This window comes from Dreissena polymorpha, chromosome 2 (genome assembly GCF_020536995.1).
Source record: "Dreissena polymorpha isolate Duluth1 chromosome 2, UMN_Dpol_1.0, whole genome shotgun sequence".
NCBI lineage: Eukaryota > Metazoa > Mollusca > Bivalvia > Myida > Dreissenidae > Dreissena > Dreissena polymorpha.
In genome coordinates this window covers 81,338,458-81,360,250 of record NC_068356.1, presented here as the reverse complement: position 1 = coordinate 81,360,250, position 21,793 = coordinate 81,338,458, and the positions used below count along the sequence as shown (strand labels likewise).

At 35.9% G+C, this 21,793-nt stretch overlaps 1 protein-coding gene across 7 annotated transcripts in view; it reads right to left on the bottom strand.

Annotated features, from left to right (window-relative positions):
• LOC127867782 (multiple epidermal growth factor-like domains protein 10) overlaps nucleotides 1-19,939 on the bottom strand; it is a 49,253-nt gene extending 29,314 nt beyond the window's left edge. For 5 of the 7 annotated variants that reach the window (XM_052409220.1, XM_052409221.1, XM_052409222.1 and 2 more), the window contains exons 1-7: nucleotides 19,648-19,939; nucleotides 9,863-10,128; nucleotides 7,768-8,085; nucleotides 7,522-7,647; nucleotides 6,969-7,088; nucleotides 5,866-6,009; nucleotides 3,942-4,079 (exon numbers count right to left, since the gene is read on the bottom strand). In XM_052409220.1, the coding sequence (XP_052265180.1) occupies nucleotides 3,942-4,079; nucleotides 5,866-6,009; nucleotides 6,969-7,088; nucleotides 7,522-7,647; nucleotides 7,768-8,085; nucleotides 9,863-9,956 (940 nt within the window). In that variant the 5' untranslated portion in view covers nucleotides 9,957-10,128; nucleotides 19,648-19,939. The remainder of the gene's footprint in view (nucleotides 1-3,941; nucleotides 4,080-5,865; nucleotides 6,010-6,968; nucleotides 7,089-7,521; nucleotides 7,648-7,767; nucleotides 8,086-9,862; nucleotides 10,129-19,647) is intronic. The other 2 variants (XM_052409223.1, XM_052409226.1) reach the window with 1 other exon arrangement.
• Nucleotides 19,940-21,793: the final 1,854 nt, after the last annotated feature.

Sequence of the window (21,793 nt, the reverse complement as noted above, 5' to 3'; positions counted from 1 at the left end):
TTCTACAATGTGATGGACTGCTTCCTTACGTAAAGCATCTACGTCTTTGTATATACCAATTTTACCAAGTTGATGCGATATAGCAGCAAATTGACAATTTCCATTCGGATTTGGGTCCATGGCAATATTCACCCCATCCAACAACTGCAGATTTTCATGGTGTGTTAAAACATGATAGTACTTAGTTCTGTGATTTTGTTTCTCTGAGCGGTTCTGTTTTAATGAATGTTTTTTAATTTTTCGTTGTTTCTCTAACGCAACAGTTAGGCTAGTCATGTTTTCGACCCCAACCGATTTGCTTACGAATCCAAGTTCGGGTTTGTTCGGTACTTGAAATGACACGATATAAACACCATTTCGTTTTACTTTTTCTACCTTGCCTTCGATAACATATCTTTTGGTTGGCACCCTGGATTTTCGAAAGGGATAGCGAATTAATACTGTCTCTCCTACTTTGTACTTGCTTGGGGAAGTTGCGTTTTTCAACAGCTCGCCGTATGGTTTTCTTTATTTCACGAGAACTATGACGTTCTTTGGTAAAAACATGACTTCTTCCGTAGTAGGCTTCAAAGGGCGTGAGACCCCCAAGAACTCGTTTGAAACTTGTGTTTATGGCATAGGCTAAATCTTGAAGCCCTTCGACCCAGTTAAATCCACGTTTACTTTTTGTTGCAAATAGAATCTTGGCCTTTATAACACTGTTTGACCTTTCACACTTGCCCTGTGATTGAGGATGATACGGCCTACTATTGATCATTTTGATGTTGTACTTGTTCAACAAAAGTTTCATACTAGGGCCTTTAAATTCCAGTCCGTTGTCACATTGGATGATGTCAGGGGCAAGGTTAACCATCAACACGTCCTCTAATGCCTTTGCAACTTCACGCGAACTCTTCGTTTTCAGGGGTTTTGGCATAACGTACCTAGAATAAACGTCCACGACTTGTAGAATATAACTGTATGTGGACCCCTTGTAGCTAACACTTTGATTTTTCATGTTAATTATGTCAATCTGCCATCTTTTGCCTGGTTCCTCTTCTGTAATTGTCTTTGGCTTTGGCTTGTTTATAAATCTCGGATACTTCTCATGGTAATACTTGCTATTGTACAGTATTTCAAGGATAGCTTGTTCCGAGAACCCCGTGTAATTTACTTTCAGTTTGTTGTAAATAACCCTTGCTCCACATCCCTTGTTTTCCATGAACATCTTCTCAACAAATCTAGGAAGATCTTCTTTCACAAGGACTTGCTTTCCGCCACACAATAAAGAACCCCGGTCACCAAGCTCGAAGTCCTTACGTTTTCTAATCATGGCCAAACAATTATTCTCTTCAGGTGTCCGTTTCTTCACAGGGACATCGAACGATCCGTTTAAACATCTGACAATAATGTCGTACTTCGACCTGGGCAAGCACCCTAATTGCTTCCTTTTTCTCCTAATTGCTTCCTTCATCTGAAATAATATAATAAGTTATTATACATTTATACTTCATTAGTTAATAGAGCTTGTATTGAACACCGCGTGTCGAAAACGAATGTCTCACGACATGAGCTGAGCTAAAATCACTCGTCTGATAGCTCCGCTAAAATTTACAATCCGAACTTCCGGGCAATATGCGCAATGAAAGTAGCAAGTACTTCATGTAAAGTTTCATTGAAATCCAACCGAATTCAAATTCAGGGGAAAAATAGCGGGCAAACTTATGGCGGTCAACGGACAAACGGTCTGTAGAAACCAATGCTACGTGGATGGAAGGGATATAAAGAAGGGGCCCTGGGGGCCTAGGTCGCTCACCAGAAGTCACGACTAGGCAGGGTTCGAAGGTCAAAGACCTATAAACTCCATAAAATTTAAAATGTTCAAATCTACAGATTACAGGAGCTCGATCTGATTTTGGTGGAAAATACACTTTCGAAAAAATGACTGTAGCTTAAATATTTTAGCAGTTTAGGAGTTACGCACCCGGAAGGAATGCCACGGACAATTGGATAGACGGACGGACAACTGCAAATGCACTCTGAGGGGGGGGGGGGGGCATAAAACATAAAAATCAATGCATGTTAAAACATCAATGCATATTAAGACAACTGAAAATTAAAATTATGTACAGTACTTACTGTCAAGAATTCTTTTGAAGTTTGAAGAAAGTTTGGATTTCAATTCTTTCTAGTCGAAAATCACAACTTTTCTTGCCGACCGCCAAGTCAAATATGGTTACTGACTTCTGAGTAAGACTCGTGTGCAAAATTCCCGCCTTTTTAAAGCGGCACGTTATCAAAGAAAAAATCGGAAACTTCAAAGCTTTGTCGGCTTCTCAGCAATATGACGTCGGAACGACAAATCAACTTTACAAAGTAATGTTTAGGAATACAGTCACACCTGTCTAAAGCAGCCAGTCAAACATCCTTATTTTTGGAGAGATATATTCATTTAAAAGAGCTCAAAATCTCTTAAATCGGATTTTGGTGAAAATACACTTTCGAAAAAAAAAGTTTTAAAAATTTGAAAATTGCTATTAATGATCTCCACGAAAGTATCTGGCCCGCCCGGGAATCGAACCCAGGCCGCCTGCGTGCCAATCTGACGCGCAACCGACTGAGCTAGCCGGCGAAACAGTTACACAACCAGCAAAATCCATGTAAAGTGTGGTTAGGTTAGCTGTTTCTGTTACTGCTAGTTACGACGACGACGACGACGACGACGATGATGATGATGATGATGATGATGATGATGATGATGAGGATGATGATGATGATACTTTTGTCACTTCCAATATTAAGTTAATACAATGTATTTGAGTTTGAAAAAAAGTTTACACATCTGCAGACTATTTCATTTATTAAGAAATACATAATTTATGTACCATATACGTAGGCCATTTTCATTTTTATGAGTTTTTTTGGTATGTACCAAATACGTTTTGGCGAGCATAGAAAAACTTATTCCAACCGAATATGGTACAATGTTTGTACCATATTCGGTCGAAAATTGTACCATCTTCGGTCCGAGTATGGTACATTTGTACCATATTCGGCCGAATATGGTACAAATGTACCATATTCGTTTTTGTACCAAATACGGTCCGACATGGCTATGATATTAATTAGTGAAAACATCATTTTGAATGATTAATAATCATATTATAACGTAAAATCAACTTTTCTGAAAAAAAATAGTTCACTATCAAATACATATATATATATATATATATATATATATATATATATATATATATATATATATATATATATATATATATATATATATATATATATATATATATATATATATATATATATATATATGATAGTGATTTTTTTCAGAAAAGTTTATTTTTGTTATAATATGATAATTATCATTTAAAATGATAATTTCACTCATTAATATCATAGCCACACGCTAGCCACCTGTGATTGTTTCAGGTGATGCTGTTATTGATGGTGTTGTTCAATTGTTTCTGCCGTGATGTGTGGTTGTAGCGTGTGATGATTCTTTACTTTACACAAACAAAGTATTACATGGTTAAGATTTATCAACGGTTTGGTTTAATATGGCTACAATTAAGCACTAGAAACATAATGCTTATACCGAAACCACCGAAGCATAGTAAGTACGTTCGTAAGGGGAGTGTAAAGTCCAGTCAACAGCAGCATTAGTACGTATATAAAACTATAAGAAACGAAATAACGTACCATTAAACGACTCCAGTCATGTTATAAAGACGAAAGATCAGGTACACAAATATAAACTGTATAGTCACCAACACCGCATAAAGCAACCAAATATATATAAAAAAGACATCGAATCATAAGAGGCCAGACAACCAACCCGAATTGTTAGTAAGCTCCTAAACAAGACACCGTTTCGGCAGATACACAACGAAAATGCACACCAAAGCAAAACTGAACAAGAAATGTTGGTTACTTGTCATTTACTTTACCGGGTGACAGTGCGCATGCGTTGCCAGCCAGACCGGATACTGAGTACCCGGCATCGCACACACAAACCGTGCCTTCGCAGTGCGCATTCGACGTGTAACACGTACGTGTTGGGTTAACACAAACCTCACCGAGGCCGACTGCAAACAAATGTCCCACGGTACAGGGGCGCACTTTTATAAGTGACGGTACACGGGCGCTCTTGTATAAGTGACGGTACAGGGGCGCTCTTTTATAAGGGACGGTACAGGGGCGCTCTTTTATAAGGGACGGTACAGGGGCGCTCTTTTATAAGTGAAGGTACAGGGGAGCTCTTTTATAAGGGACGGTACAGGGGAGCTCTTTTATAAGGGACGGTACAGGGGCGCTCTTTTATAAGGGACGGTACAGGGGCGCTCTTTTATAAGGGACGGTACAGGGGAGCTCTTTTATAAGGGACAGTGCAGTGGGGCTCTTTTATAAGGGACGGTACAGGGGCACTCTTTATAAGGGACGGTAAAGGGGCGCTCTTTTATAAGGAACGGTATTGGTATTGGAAGAACATCCGGAAGGGGTTTGGTAGAAATGAGAACGTGTTGTTTGTAGAATACCAGAGGGCGCAGGAGGTGGGGTCGCCATAGAACATGTATGGTTTATATCGTGTATATTATGGACGAAATTTGTACGAGAAGGATGAAGTTGTCTTCGAAAATGTATTGAGCAAATATAAACATATAAAGCCGTCAGAAACTTTTTCGCCATACCGTGAAACACGACGGCAATCGCTTTTAAGTAATTTTTTTTCAACAATCGCTTTTGCAAACAAGCTATACTATTCTGTTTGTTAGAAAAATTAAAACTAGATGCCACATCAACAGTTATGCGCCCTTGCATATCACTGGTTATTACTATTGCACTGAGATTTCCCCGAAAAATATATGTTATAGACCGCTGATTGATGCGCGAGTATCATGTCACTCTGGTATGTCTGAAACATGTGGAGCTGTATTGTTGAAGTGAGCAACAAAGACGCAGTTTGAATTAACAAATTAAAAACTTAATTGCTTCGCAACTTTGGTATTCCCTTTGCTAGTATAGAGCATTTTTAAGATCGTATAGTTTTTTTAACAACTATTTTGCACATTGACGTTTACAACACAAATAATCGGAAACCGTACGATTCGTAGAGCTGATGTTACATGTTCAATCGATATGTCAGTACTATTAGGATCAGTACAACTACTGCTAAACTGGGTTTGTACACATGGGTAGGGTAGGGAAATGGTTAACAAATGTAATTACCATTAGATAAAAAAATACATGGGATCTTGTTAACACGTTAAAAAAATAGATCATGCAACACAAACATAACAGTACCGTAACCACGGCTCATAAGGACTGTCAGCCACAATAAAAACATCGAATTGCAGAGAGTATGAAACCGTATAACATACCATTGCAAACAGGGCATATTGATTTTTTTTTTAATTTAGGCGTTTCAACAAAGCAAAAATGAGTTGAATTCTACATGTGTTCAATACCTTGTTCAAATAAAAAGTAACCCTCGACAGAACGTGTATGGTTTACAAACATGTCATTTCAATGAAAATGAATTAAGTCAAGCAATCGACATCAACTCAGTGAATCGAAGATGATTTGACGTAGTGATTAATAATTTGTACGTACATTCACTATTACGTATAATTTCTGATATGCACAATACTAAATTTATTTAATGCGAAATATATTTAAACTATCAAAATCAGTATTCTTCTAAACGCTCCATATGAGAACTAGCAGGCAAACATATTCAACCTCGCAAAGCACTGTATATCCGTAACTGACATGGGGGCAAACACCCGAACCAAACGGGTGTCTGAGATTCCCGTGTGACTTAGGGGGAAAATAGTAACTAGTGGAGATGGAGAGAAAATGGATGTTTCCTACCTGAGCTCAGCACACAGGAACTTCCGGAGCGAGTGTATCCGGACTGACAGACGCACGTGTAGGGCGGCAGGGAGCTACACGCGGAGAAATCCGGGCCGCACATGGCGTTGTTTCCAGCGGTACATGTGTCGCCGAGGTTTTTCTCTGAAAAAGACAATATTGCATCAAAACTACTTATATTTATGTTGATCTCATAGCATAACTTGAGAAGCGTGTGACTTTTTATCTGTAGCGACGGCCACCAACGATCTTGTCCAATAAATTGAGTTCGAAAGACGTCATCATCTTAAATATCAGTGGTGAATGAATTGTAATCGTTATGGAGCTTTAAATTGGGATTGCATATCAACTTTAATATCTGTAGACAATTCTAATGTATCATGACATTTCAATCTGCGTGTGAATTAAAAAAACAACATCCAACTGACCAGTCACACACAAACATATTGACAAATCGTTTGTTAGTATAAACCTTTGATATAATTCGATTGGATTATGCGACAATGGGCTATTTATTGACAAAAATTTAATTTAAACCAATGATTCGTTATTCCAGTCTTTCATCGCAAAAGTGCTACTGGTAAAAAAATGAAGTTTCAATTATCAAACTCTTTCAGAGCACACGATATTACCGGATGTAACATATTCACTTATGTTTTAGTACTAATGTGTCAAGCATTACCCAAACCCCCTACGGTAACCACAGTAAATTTCATATGTTAAAATTTGGTTTGCCCTTTAAGATCAATTAACAATGAAGCATGTCAAACAAATTAAAAACAAGACCAAGCCATTGTCAAAACCTTATTTTTGTTGCCATAGCAACCAGAATTTTTGACGTAAGAATTATCCATGTTTAAAGTTTCATGAAAAAATATGAAGAACTTTTTAAGTTGTCGCAGGATCCAGAAGAGTTTGACAGACTCACAGACAACGCACAGAGCGCAATCCATAAGTCCCCTCCGGTCAAACCGGTAGCGGACAATAAAGAATTGAAATCTTTTAAAGTAACAATCATATTTGAATCGACCCGTGGTGTTTAATGGCGCCAGGGTTATGATAGAGCTATGCTCGTAACCAGTTCTATCTTTGTAGCAACTTACTCTGCAGACAGCTCCCGGAGGATTCGTAGAAGCCGGTGTTGCAGGCGCACACTGACTGTTGGTTGCAAAACGAGTTTGCGGGAAGGCACGTGGAACCCGCACAGCTGTCACCGATACCGACTGCGCAAATATACAGGATACAGTTTGAGTTCGGTGCAATAAGTGTTATGCCTGATGAACCTAGCATCGCGGAAATAATTAATTATACGTTTGTCGTCTACTCAAATAAAGAGATGCGTTTGAAAATCATGCTCATTTTAGTGGCTATCAACATTGTGTTTGATAAATCTAGAGCTAAATAATTGGAACCTTTGTGGTCATATAGGCAACATAGAGGTAAATATAACCTCCAGAAAATTTAAATGTGACAAAACGGAATCAACTTAAATCGATCAAAGAAAGCAGATTTGTGCACACAAGTATATATTTGCATAAAGGAATCTCTACACTTTAGACGAGCCGAGAAAAATAACTTTATAAATAGGCATGCAGAGTGACTGAAAATTATTCAGTGGCATGTAACCAAATTATTATATTCAATATCACTCCTTACTGAGATTGCACGTGTTTCCGTTGACTCGGTACCCGGTCCTGCACACGCAGACGCTGTTCCGGCACTCAGAGTTGGTCGGCGTACACTGAACGTTTGGACTGCAGGTCTCTCCAAGATTAGCCGTAGCTAAAACAAGCAATGAGGCATTGGTATAAAGAATAAGCCAATATCAGTAATTTAACTTTTTTTATAACAATACGGGGAACTCTGTCATGTGTAGTTATTATAATATGTTTGAGTACTTACTTGCGCTAGTCTCCGTAATGTGCGTAAAGATCTGGTAGCTGGTGGACGCCGACCCGACGTCGGTGACGGAGCACCACAGTCGCTGGTTGATGTGCGACGATTGTACTAGAAAAGTGTTGGAGCTAAGGAGCGACCCGTCGCTGGTAATGTCAGTTCCGGTGTTCCGAACGGTGAATGAGACGGAGATAGGGTTACCGCTGGTGTCGGTCATTTTCCAGGCAACAGAGGGGTCGGGGCCGGTACCGGATATGCTGCAGTTGTACGTTGCCTGTTGACCCACAGCCACGTTAATGGAGTTGTAGAGCACCACGGACGTAGCTGCAATGAACAGGGGTTTCAAACGGTATTGTAACGATTCATCATACTCACAATTCTCTATATAGTGATTCGCTATATAACGATTCGCCATAGAAAGATTCACAATTAGTCGATTCCTCATACAGTGCCTTTAACTATAAAACGATCGCCATAGCATAATTCAACACAATAACGATTCGCATCATAACAATGTTTTACGTTATATATTTGAATTACTCGCCATATATCGATTCTCTATATAATAATTCTCCCCGAATGGCGATTCATAATACATGTATAATCACCACATAACCACATAACGATCGCCGTTGCACAATTCGCCACATTACCGTTCAACACAATAAAGATTCGCTGCATCATTATTCGCCAAATTAGGATTCGCCATATAAATTTCTCCACAATAACTATTCGATATAAAACGTTTCTTCATTATAATAACTTGCCATATAACATTAAGCCATGTGACACTTCGCCAAGATATTTTTTTTGCATTTACCGACTTGCCATATAATGATTCGCCATATTACGAATCGCTGCATAATGATTCGCCATATACGATTTGCTACAATAACGCCATTCGCCATTTGACGATTCGCTTCATAACGATTCGCCTTTGGCTATTTGCTGCATAACGATTTGCATTACTCCGAATTCGCCATATTACGATTCTTCTATGAGAAATAATATCAAAAATGTATTTGCTTCTGTTTAATGTATCGTTTTTGTTAAGAATATATGTGTCTTGTTCTGAGAAAACTGGGCATAATGCATGTCCGTAAAGTGTCGTTCCATATTAGCCTGTGCAGTCCACACAGGCTAATCAGGGACGACACTTTCCGCTTAAACTAGATTTTCGGTAAAATGGACTGCCTTTAAACGAAAAATACCATAAAAGCGGAAAGTGTCGTTCCTGATTAGCCTATGCGGACTGCACAGGCTAATCTGTGACGACACTTTATGCACATACATTTGGCCCAATTTTCACAGAACAAGACACATATTTGCATGAGACTATGGATACGAGCAACTCCACTATTCGAATCTTCTAATCCCACACATGTCTGTCTGACAGTAACGACACCTATTTGTGAATGTTAAGTTGGATGTACCGGTAATTATTATAGGCAATATATAAACACAAACATTTTTTATAGCAACAGTGAACGTAAAGATCAAAAAGTGAGCGACTACTGCTACAATTACGGCCACATTTTGGGGGTTACGAGTGATCCCATATGCATATTCTCATTGCAATGGTTTCCAGACTTTGGAATATGTCTAAATTGATTGATGCAACAGAAATGACTGATTCGATTCAGTATTTTTTACTGCCCGAAACTGTGTTGCGGAAATGCCGTTTTTAAAAATCATAATAAATACAAAACAAATGTTATGCAATATTACGGCCCGTTGGTAACTGTTTACTTATTCCGTGAAAATACAAACATTATAAGTTGTCTTATTAGTCTAATAAAATCAATTATTACTGATCAACTATTTGAATAATTGTGTCCATTTGATGTTGTAATTAAATGTAGTTCTTGAAATTGTATGACAAGTATAAAAGTGCGGCATATAAAATATACAAATAAAAGTACTTACGGTCTCTTAAAGCCATGATAGAAACATTTAAACCAATAAGCGTCAATACCCGTGCAAGAATCATAATTGATAGCTACACATAGCACATACATAACATACACAAAACACAGCACAACAACTGTTCGAGCCAATGAAGGCTATCTACAGATTTTAAAAATAAATTTATATGACTTACTAGTTGCGTTAATGTGCGAAAAACTTAGCACCAGTATAATCCCCGCAAACAATACATGGAGACGACAACAGAGCGGCCTGGGTTTGTAATCCATTGTTGCGAAGTTTGTTGTGCAGTTTGTGGTTTGATGTTCACACGTTTGCGATGCGAATGTTGTTCGCACGTTTAAAATGCGAACAACGGACGGCCGGACGGATTTCCCCCTCACCGGAAATAAGGGGGTGAGGCGTTCACTGGCAGTGAGACACTAAACGCTGCCTTGATCTCTGAAAACATGCAAACATCACGATTTTGAATTAAAATAGGCGATTTCTGACATACCCGTACTTTTTATGATACGAAAAACAAAAACAACTTCTTGCGCCATTTTTTTATTCAATGTGAATAACTTCAATACATTATTTTTATTTTCCTCACACTTATTTTTCCCAAACAAATAAAACCAATTTAACACAATTATATATTTTAAATGCGTTTTATAGAATGAGTGTAAGAATGTATAAACCCACGTGTTTAAATAATAAAAACATCAACTAAATTCCTTGACAACTAATGGTCAATACACAAATCGAAATTAAATTCAAGTTCTAAAACCCAACAGTAAGCATATATGTACAAAGGACAACGTTTTAATCCGTTTGCCGATATTTCAAGTCCTTGTCGTTCTTTGCATAACGGCCATCAGACATTTTCACCGTACACCGAGCATTCAAATCGGTAAATAATAACGTATACTGCGATGTAAATTGAACCTCTTTTAATTGCGCTTAAATCCGACAGGTCGCGTTGACACCCGAAAACTGCGTATTATGAAAACAAAAGTCAATAATCTAATAACTAATCCAAAATATTATACTATGTCAATATTGACATGATTTTTGTGGAGGCATTTTTGTTCTATGTACGTTCAATTACATCTTAAGATGAGGGTTAAATTACAATAATCATTATATAGAATTTATCATACAAAAAAAGTATAGCATGATCTACATGAAGTTGTGTGGTTTAAGCAGTATATATAGCAACTGTTTTTAAGGCAATTGAACAAAACCAAGTGAGTCGCGTTCTGTGAAACCGGGCTTAATTCATGTGTGTAAAACGTCGTTCCTCATTAGCCGGTGCTGTTCTCACAGGCTAACCAGGGACAACACTTTCAGCCAAGACTAGATTTCCGTTTAGAAGAAACACCCTTTACACGAACACTTCCATACGATCGGAAAGTGAAGTCCCAGATATGCATGTGTGGACGCACGTGCATTAAGGTTGGTTTTCCCAGTTCGAGGCTCAAATCAAAACGGGTCACTTGATAAGGACACATCGTCCGTAATAAATGTCATTAGGATTGCAAATATTTCTGTTTTATTTCCTTCCAAGTGATAATAATGAAGACGATCATGATAAAATGTGAAGAATAAGATACTGACACATGTACTAGTACATTCTGAGTAACACGATATTGATGCTAGGTTGATGGACCATTAATGCTTATAAAATAAACCAGATGAACGATAATGACGGTTACGACAGTCTGATGTTTAAAAATAAATATATAAATCTGAACGTTTATGTGTGTCATTAAGTTAAAACAATGAAAATACATTTTTACATATCAGGCCTTTTTATCTGTGATAAAATATAAATTCATTAAAATATGTAAATGTATTGAGTTTTACTTTTGAATATCTGTGTCTATACATATTACTAGAAAAAGATCCTAGACCACAAAAGATAAAAAGCCCTGCTTAAAAGAGACAAGATGGGAAAACATCTGGTGAAATTGCCAAAAAAAATGCTAAATACAAGTAATTTTTATTAGTCTATCAGTTATAAATATGTTTTTTTTTTAATCTTATTTTTAATAACTTTTGATTTTGGAAAAAAAATACATAAATTTTAAGCACTTGTTCATTTTTTGTGTTTACATCTACATAGACAAAAGGAACAGGGAGCAAACCTTTGCTGTTTATCAATGGATCTTGAACACAATTTCGTATTGTTAACGACTTAACCATTCAAGTACATTTGTCCTATCGCTATGTCCATGCATACTCACTGTGGTATTTCACAAACTTAGAAGTGGGTGTATCTACCGCTTATAATATAAGAAGCTTACAGTTGAATAGAAATATGCCATTTATCATTCATTGGTTTCATTTCAAAAAGAAAATCTTTGATTAAGCATGCCTAATCTGAATGGCATTGTTAAGGTATTGTTCACTAAAATAGCGACGAGACATCTCTAACAAAGCGTTATTATGTAAACCAACTAATTGTGACGAATTTCGGACAGGGGGTTAGAAAATGAGTAGAACGCAAATGATGAATTTGAAAATGGATTTAGAATGGATTTAAATCTAACGTTATGTTCCTGTCTAACGGCATCATAACTATTTGTTATATCGCAGGAAATAAACATGGTTAATAACGTATAATGCTATGTAAATTAAGCTTCTTTTAATCTGGTTTACGCTATGCACATGCATGAAGCACCCTGTCCCGGAAAGATGCCAATAAATATTCAAAGTTTCCAGTAAATGGCATGAGCAGCTGTGTGGTTTGGAGTTTCTTGATAGTAGACATTAACACATTTAAGCCTATTGGACTCTCCCATCCTTCTAAATTGGATCAATTTATTTCCAAAATTAGGGATGTCCAGTATATTTATTTGTATATTTAGAATGTTTCTTACAGAAATTCCTTTAAGCAAACAGCGCAGACCCTGATGAGACGCCGCTTCTCATCTGGGTCTACGCTGTTTGCCAAGGCCTTTTTTTCTAGACGCTAGGCATAAATGGGTTAACCAGACACTATATGTAAAACGGCAAAAAGTTTATCCCAAAACATAAAACCAGATTGTGCTTTGGACATTAGACATTATGATAACTACAGAAAACAAGGACACCTCAGTGCAGCTTACATTAAAAACACTGTTCATTCTGAAAACAACCTCTGACACTATAGTCCCGCGTATGTGGGATATACAACACATGAGTGACTGGTTTATGTGCACATATTAGTGTCACGTAGCTTACCGGTAAATTGGTGGAAGTGAGCAAGCAGTGTGATACTCGCAAGACAATTTAGGTTTTACAAGAAATTGTTGAGTTTTTACAATCAACATGTTTCAAGCAGTAAGAAAACTGTGACCGCAACTCGCCAGAAAACATGTGAGAGGCTGGAAAGACGGAGCTGGACTGGTGTTGCTAATGTTAGTTCAGTGATTTTTTTGTAATCTGGGAATGGCAATGAAAATCGAACCGGATTGATAAACTAAGTAACAGATAAGGCATTAATAGTAAACCACAGTGCCCTTACATGTTTATTAATGTAAAGTACTTGCATCTTGATTTAACAGGTTTATATTAAGTAATTGCTATTTGTTTCGGTTGTTTTTCTAATGTTGTTGTTTGCAATCAGACTTTTTCGGAGCGTGAACATTCCATATCATGACATAATGAACGGAAAATAATTCCGTTTCGTCATGCCAACAATTAGAATTGCGTATAGGTTGGTTGTTCGACAAAGGGTTCTAAACGCGACTTTCCGGAACAGAAATTGAATTACAATTTTAATATATAGAATTTACATTGTTCTATTTTTGCTGAGTAAACGTTTATTTTGCAGACACGCCACTTGAATAAAAAAATGCAAGCACAGACGATGTCCATTCACATGAACCCCGTACTAGTATTTGACTGTGGAGGTCTTAACATGGGCGCCATGGTCGCAGGTTAAATATTTGTTCATCATAATAGTAAACGAGTTCAAAAGTTCTTTCTACACAGTAAATATTGGGCAAACGGCGGCCACTATTTCAGCAATTGTCTGCTGTTTTTATATTATGAGTAACACTCCATCATACACATGTTGAATGTATGTTTATCCGCAAACTCATAACCGATGTTCCAGAACGAACCTTACTCGTGGGCGACGGTAGAGTTGCTTTGGGAAAAACGTGTGTGTAGTTAACCAACATTTGGAATAATTTATTTGCAAGTCTGTATTTCAAAAAAATGCGTGGGTTTTATGAAATTTGGACACCGATTTCGGACACCTGTTGGCATAGTGCCATACAAATCAAATCACAATAGTAATTGAAAATGACTAATATACACTGTGGCTTATTTCAACAGAGGAAAACTAATGAATTATAAAATTACTTTCAAAATTGTGCCATTCGCTACTTCAAAATTATCAAACACAACGAAAACAAAACGTAACTTGATTTATTGCCTAAATTGCCTATTTTAAAGGACACATAACTATACAACACGTATTGTGACATACACACAAATTAAGTCTTGCACTTATATATGTTATATACAACACTCATTTACATTTTTTATAGATACACTGAAAAGTGTTCGTGACACAACGCATCAATGTACAAACAGATACGTAATTTACGTATCCATCATTTGCCTTAGTTTAAGGGAAAATAACTCTGCACAAAATATCGTTACATATTGAAGTATGGGTTCAACATAATGCAAACGATATTGAACAAATCCATTCGAAATTTTAAAAAAATCACTATGTGTAAAAACATCAACGTATCTTATTTGTCTGCTCGACAGCAGACAATTAAAACAAAAAAAAATTATTCGTTTACTTCTGTAACATCCATAAACGTCTTATCTGTTTTGAAGAAAGTAATAAATGGTTTATACTCGCTTTAATAATTTGATACGATGTTTGTATAATACTTATCGGCATTTATCATGCTATTTAAAATAACGTTAATATGTGTGTTGAGTAATTTCAAGAACATCTCCTTTTGTGAATTGAAGGGGAATGTTTTGAAAATAGTTCAATACATTTAAAATTATTCTCATCAAGGGTGTAGATCGGTTAAGGATAATAAATTAAAATCGATTTCAAATAATCGAAGTTATTTATGCATAACATAACCATTGCAGACGTGTTTATAAAATATTAAAGCATTTTTAAAGATACGCTATCCAGAAAACTTCACTATTGGATTAATTAAAGCCAGATTGCGCCGTTGCGCAAGTTGTATTGTTATCCCTCAATTAATCCGGTCCTCCGGTAATTGCAGATCGATATAAAAAAAATCAATCATCCTAAAATATGTTTAATCTCTTTTAACCAGAAAGGATAAATGCCGAACACTGGTCCACGTTAACGGCAGTGGTAGCCATATTAAATGGTTGTTTACACAGGCATTTACTCGAGCAATGCGGTAAGAGAATGTCCATGTGCGAAATTTACGAATCAATATTTATTCAATACTCTTATTGAACGCTTTCAGCCTGCACTTAAATTTCTCATGCCTAGTAGGCGTATTTTGGGAGAATTCTAAACGTGTAAGCAGTGTTCAAATAGTTCAAAAGCAAACAGTATGTTTACACAACGGTTAGCATATCAAGTTCTCCCAAATATTTATGCTATATGCTAATTATAAAGTCAGCTGATTATTTCCATAATAAAATAGTTTTGTAAACGAGGCATACATTCACAAATCATAATACATTGTAGTAAAAGTATCCTATTCAAATGTAATATTTCAAGTTAATTTCACTGTTTACTGTGAAATGACGTCATTTGTTTGACGAAATGACGTCATTATCCCAGCGAAATTCTTTAGTTATAATAATTTAATAATAATTTTATTTGTGCACATAACAAAATACTACAATTCATATGAACAGTTATTAACAATTCAGAAATATCACAGATAGTCACCATCATAGATAATAATATATATATATATATATATATATATATATATATATATATATATATATATATATATATATATATATATATATATATATATATATATATATATACATATACATACACATATACACATATATATATATAGACAGAGAATAATATGTTAGTGTTGATTATAGATCAGGTTTATCATGCGAGGCTTAGAAAACAAAAAGCACGAGCCTTGGCGAGTGCTTTTTCGTTTTCGTGCCGAGCATGATACACCTGATCTATAATCAACACTAACCTATTATTCTATTTATTCCACTTTTATTCAGTAAACCTTTTCATTTAAACAAAAATTAGTTTAACTGGATAATTTCGCGTTTTCAATAGTGTTTGTCGTACTTTGAAAATGACTGTAGTGTAACCATGGTCAGTGTATTAATCCGCTTCCAAAAATAACCGCTGATCAAATAATCATAAAAAAATTTAAATCAGAATATCGTTCTGTGACAAAGAGTCGTGCGTTATTAATTATAATTTTTTCACATTGAATTGCAAATCTAAAAGTTTTATAACATCAATATAATATTTAGTTGTTATATACAAGGAACTACCCGGTACAATTGTTAACAACGTAGCCTAACAAAGCAGCACGTGCCGTTGATTATAGATGACATTTAATCAACGGGGCTTAAATCAACCGAATTCGCTTAGGTAGCGGGCGACAGTATCTTTTGGACAAAAAATGTTTTCCCGCTGTTGGCACGTGATTGCTAAGGTAGCGAGCGACAGTATTTTTTGGACAGTAAATTTTTTCCCGCTGGGTCTGACAGTATTTTTATGTCACGATTGCCTATGGGAGTTTAGCATTGTGAATAAAAGTGAGGTATAATAATACAAAATGTCACATGATGAAAGTGTGTGATGCAATAAATGTGTTATGCTGCATGGTAAGTTAAACTAATAACGCGTTCTAAAATGAAATTGAATTTTGTTTTCATCTTTAAACTCACAATGTTAAAAAATATAATACATAAATAAAAAGTATATAGATCTATGTCTTTTATGTATGTGCCAGGGTCGCTCAAAGCCGGCATTTAATGCAATCATTTGCGAGCTGTTTTTATTTAACGAAATTTATGTTGAAAACGTTTCTTTAAAAATGTGTACTTTGTAAAACAGATATAAAATTACATGTACATGTTTACGGACAGCTGTATATCTATAAAGCATAAAACTAATGTTTTTATATGTGAACGATCCCCTTTATAAAAGCGGAATGAGCAACCGCAAGACACGTCACGCAGGCAAATGACCAAATGATCATACTGTTCACAAGTAATTAAACACGCATGAATAATGAAGGAATCGCAGTACCGCCTTTACGACTGGTATTTCTCTGTGACCAACCATCCGTTACCCGTTCAATCGATACAAAACACATCAGATCGAATTCCTTGAGATTAATGTCACACGTTTCCATTTACAAACGAAAAGTGCAGCTTCAGCATGTTCAATAACGGTGATCCATCCGTGTACGGCTGATTTGCTACGCATAATGAGAGCCTCTGTAATCCCGGATTCGTAATTGTGAATGCTTTGACAACATGTCGATGATTGGAAACGAAAGCTCGACGTTAAGGTTTCTGTTTATTTAGTTACCGCTGTTAAGTTTGTTGTATATAATCATTTCTGCGATATAAGATGGTGATGATGATGATGATGATGATGATGATGATGATGATGATGATACTGCTGCTGCGGCTGCTGCTGCTGCTGCTGATGATGATGATGATGATGATGATGATGATGATGATGATAATGATGATGATGATGATGATGATGATGATGATGATGATGATGATGATGATGATGATGATGATGATGATGATGATGATGATGATGATGATTATGTAAAAATACCTGCTATATTAAAATTACATACTCAGTGCACGTGATCATTAATTCTATATTTGATCAAAAAGTAGCGCTCCGGCTCGATATAAACACCAAAGTTACTTATTGGGCTTCCGTATACGATCGTTGTCAACGCGTTTGCTTAGTGGTGGACACTATGAAAGGTCAAAACCTGGTCTCCATGGAATTATTAATTACAAGGCACTCTGTCAATAACACCGTATTATCTGTCATTGTCCAAAGTTTGGTTTATAGAAGGTACTAAGGGTATGTAAACATTTACATTTGGTTTAAGACCTTCATTTTTTCGTTCTGTCACCTATATATTTAAAAGTTAAATATTTCTGACTAGAATTTGAACAAGTCGACTAAACTTTAAAAACTCTCCTATTTTTATTATAACATTATGTAAACAACATTCTATAGGTGTTCACCACCATCTGTGGATGGTCACCACGTGCTTATAATTATCATCTTCCAAGAATTATCACGATCTATACATTTTACTATCTATAAATAATCACTATATAATAATTGGTCACGAGATATGAACAGCAACGATCAACGAATTGCAATATTCTTCGAACGATAACGATTTATCAATTGCTACGATCTATGCAATATCATTAATCATGAATGGTCACTATTCCTGATGATCACGGTCTATCGACTGTCATGATCAATTGATGGTACTAGTAACATTGGTCACGTTGTCTGCATCAAAGGAAATATCCCCAAACCGTTGTTAAGGCTACGATGTGTTGGAAAACGCGAACTACGCGGTTTCTGAACATGAAACTCACTTTTCAATATCAGTCGCCTATTCCGGGTACACTTATGGTTGGTCAGCATCATTATTTGGACTACCGCTGTGCTTATTGACGTAAGTCGCACAAATGTTTACTATGATCAATACGATAGGGCTGCGCTCTGTGAAAAGGGGATTTAATGCATGTGTGTTAAGTGTCGTCCCAGGCTAATCAGGGACGACACTTTCCGCTTTTATGATATTTTTCGTTTAAAGAAAGTATCTTCTTAGCAAAAATCCAGTTAAGGTGGAAAGTGACATCCTTGATTAGCCTGTGCGGACTGCAAAGCTAATCTGGGACGACACTGTATGCACATGCATTAATCCCCCTTTTCGCAGAGCACGGCTATTTGTATTAGTCGACATTCGTATTTATAACCGTTGCTTTGCTCAAAATTGTAATTATTGATTTGAAACCAATTTTGCATTCTTGTGTATAAGGCCATCACACATCAAAACCCATAAGGCTATTACAAAGGTTTCTCGTGAAATCGTAACAAGTATGTTCACAAGTATAATAGTTATCATGAACACCCTTGTGATGAAACACGATAAAATTATAATCCAATCTTAGAAGTTAATGTCCATGATGGCGCCATGTATTATCAATGTGCAGAAAATATATCTTACAATAATTGTTGCATGATGTGAAAAAATGCACCGCGTTTAGTCATTATTACTTTGTATATGCATATTCATATAGCATATCTTCTTCAATTAAATGTTGAAACTATGTCAGTTTCAAATCAAGATTCACAAAACGTAACAAATCAGTGACATACAGTATATTAAATCATGTATACAGAGTTATAAAAGATGTCAATAAACGCGCAAAAATTAATTAGTACAAAAAATGAAGAAAAGCATAACAAAATCTGGTTAATTTACTGTATTACAGTTTTATATAACTGACATTACACTGTAAAATTTGAAAGAAAAATACCCATCTTAATACCCGCATTACTTTTAGTTAAATTTACATAAGAATGTATAATTGTTTAGATGCTATTAAAACAGATATTTGTCCTAAATGTCGCGTTTCCTATATACAAGAGTATAGGGTCGTCTTTCAGTGGATTGTGCACATAACAGCGGTTCTATTGAACGCAACAAAGAATCTTATCATAATATGCATTTGCTTAAAATCTTACATTTAGCACACATGCAACAAAGCGAAATTACCAAAATAATAAGAAGTTATAACAATGGAACAATAAGCGAACGAAAATTAAACAAAAATAAAATTCATGTCAAACCTTACATGGAATCCGTCCGAAATATATAAAATCAAGTCAGTTAGTGTGACATAATGAGAAAAGCAAATTAAATATGTTAAGTATGAGCATATACACCCGTAATAACTATCACGACTTACCGTCAGTAACTATAGCAACATTTACACGTTTTGGAATTACGTTCACAGTAATATATAAGCCTTGTCTACAAATCACTAAACACCACAACACTTGTCATCGCCACTGCCGCAACGAAATCCGTATTCGAAATGAATTGGCCGACAATCTATAATGTATTTTAAATACAATTTCAACAGTGCATGATATACACTTTTACCCACGACGATCGAATTAAAAAATACCGTTTAACAAAACGCCGTTATATAAAGTCAATAAAACTCCAATATGATTTCAATGCGACGGTAGACGCAATGACACTGTCAAACAAGTTTGAGTATAAATAGATTGATCACAATCAATTCTACCCCAGGTAAACCATTACAGGACATAACGGAGACATGGAACGGTGGTATTAAGTGTAACACCGCATTAAACTTTAAACGGTCTTTCTAGAAAGCGTTATAGACATAAAGACATTAAAAAAGGTTATACGTAAATGAAAACCCATTTTAATTTTATAACGAACAGATATTACTTAAATTAAGTCCTCTGAATAAATGACAGTCAACTAAAAATGTGTCAGAGGAAACAGCATATGTCTATACATTCCGCTTGTGTCCGGAAACTCCACTTATGTCGCAAAGACGCAAAGAAACTGAACAGGAGTATGAAGGTGCGGGATTGTACCAGCTAATACATTATGTTTGTTAAGTTTCGATTCTAAAGCAGTAATACTTTTTGAGTTACGGGAGAAAGAATTTTAAAATGTGTTTTTCATATAAAAAGACGCCACAACTCCGGTTTCGACGCACTATGTGGTTGTTTATAAAAATTTTATCAGTTGTTTTCAAGCGAATTCCAATGTATGCATGTTTGCATGTTTGCATGACCTAGTTTGAGGAATTAGCAACAGGGATCCGGCTCCTCTTTCCAGCTCTGCCACGTGCACTTGGCGTGTTACGGTTAACCAATTTATGCCTAGTGGACTCTCACATTCTTCTAAATTGGATCAATTTATTTCCAAAATTAGGGATGTCTAGTATATGTATTGCTATATTTATAATATTTCTTACAGAAAGCTATATTTATAATATTTCTTACAGAAATTAATTTCAGCAAACAGCGCAGACCCTGATGAGACGCCGCATCATGCGGGTCAGCGCTGTTTTCCAAGGCCTTTTTTCTAGACGCTAGGCATAAATGGGTTAAGATGTCTTAATAATGCTTTGACAATGTTTTTAATAGTAATAACTTGATTCTTTGCATTGTAGTGATAAGGATTGCATATAGAGTAAAAATTGTTGTTTTTTCATGTATGCTTCATTTAGGTTTTCTTGCAGTACGCACAGGCTAATCAGAGACGACAATTTCCACCTAAACTGGATGTTTGCTTTGAAGAGATTTGAAGTAAACGAAAAATACCATAAAAGCGGAAAGTTTCGTCCCTGATAAGCATGTGCGGACTTCACAGGCTAATCTGGAACGACACTTTACGCACTTGCATTAAACCCCCTTTTCACGGAGCACGGTCCAAATGTAATATGTTTCCAGCGCATTTTCACCGCAATACCAGTACATGTTGATGTACACCTGAGAATGGGTTGACGTAAAATTAAAAGTGTTTGATTGAACAGTCGATTAAATGTGTACTTAGTAAAAGGCTTGTATACAGCAAGCATATGGCCTTTTGTTTTACTTAAATTATCGATAAATTCAGAAATTGTCTAATACCATGTCTGTTTGTGTTAATAACATTCGATTTCTCAAATATATTAAGTGTTCAATATTAAAATGCTAACATGAATATATACTGCTATTAGAAAAAATATTTATTTCTTTATAAATAGCTATACGTTCGGCTTATATTCGGTATCGTTAGGCATGGGTACACACCGAAATTGTTTAAAACAATGAAAAGTTATTGATTATTAAATTAATTTTTTAATGTGTTCTTCTTGCGAATCCCAATGGCTTTCTTGTATTTATAATATTAGACGCTTGGGAAAAGGTAGTTCATTTATCGGCAACCTCTGTCTGCTTTCATGACCAGCTACGATGGTATGCCGATAAATGGAAATATACCAGATTGATATCCAGAGTGGTCATGTCAGTGCATTTTTATACATGTAATTTCAAAAGCGCATCGGTTTATTAACGTAAAAATAG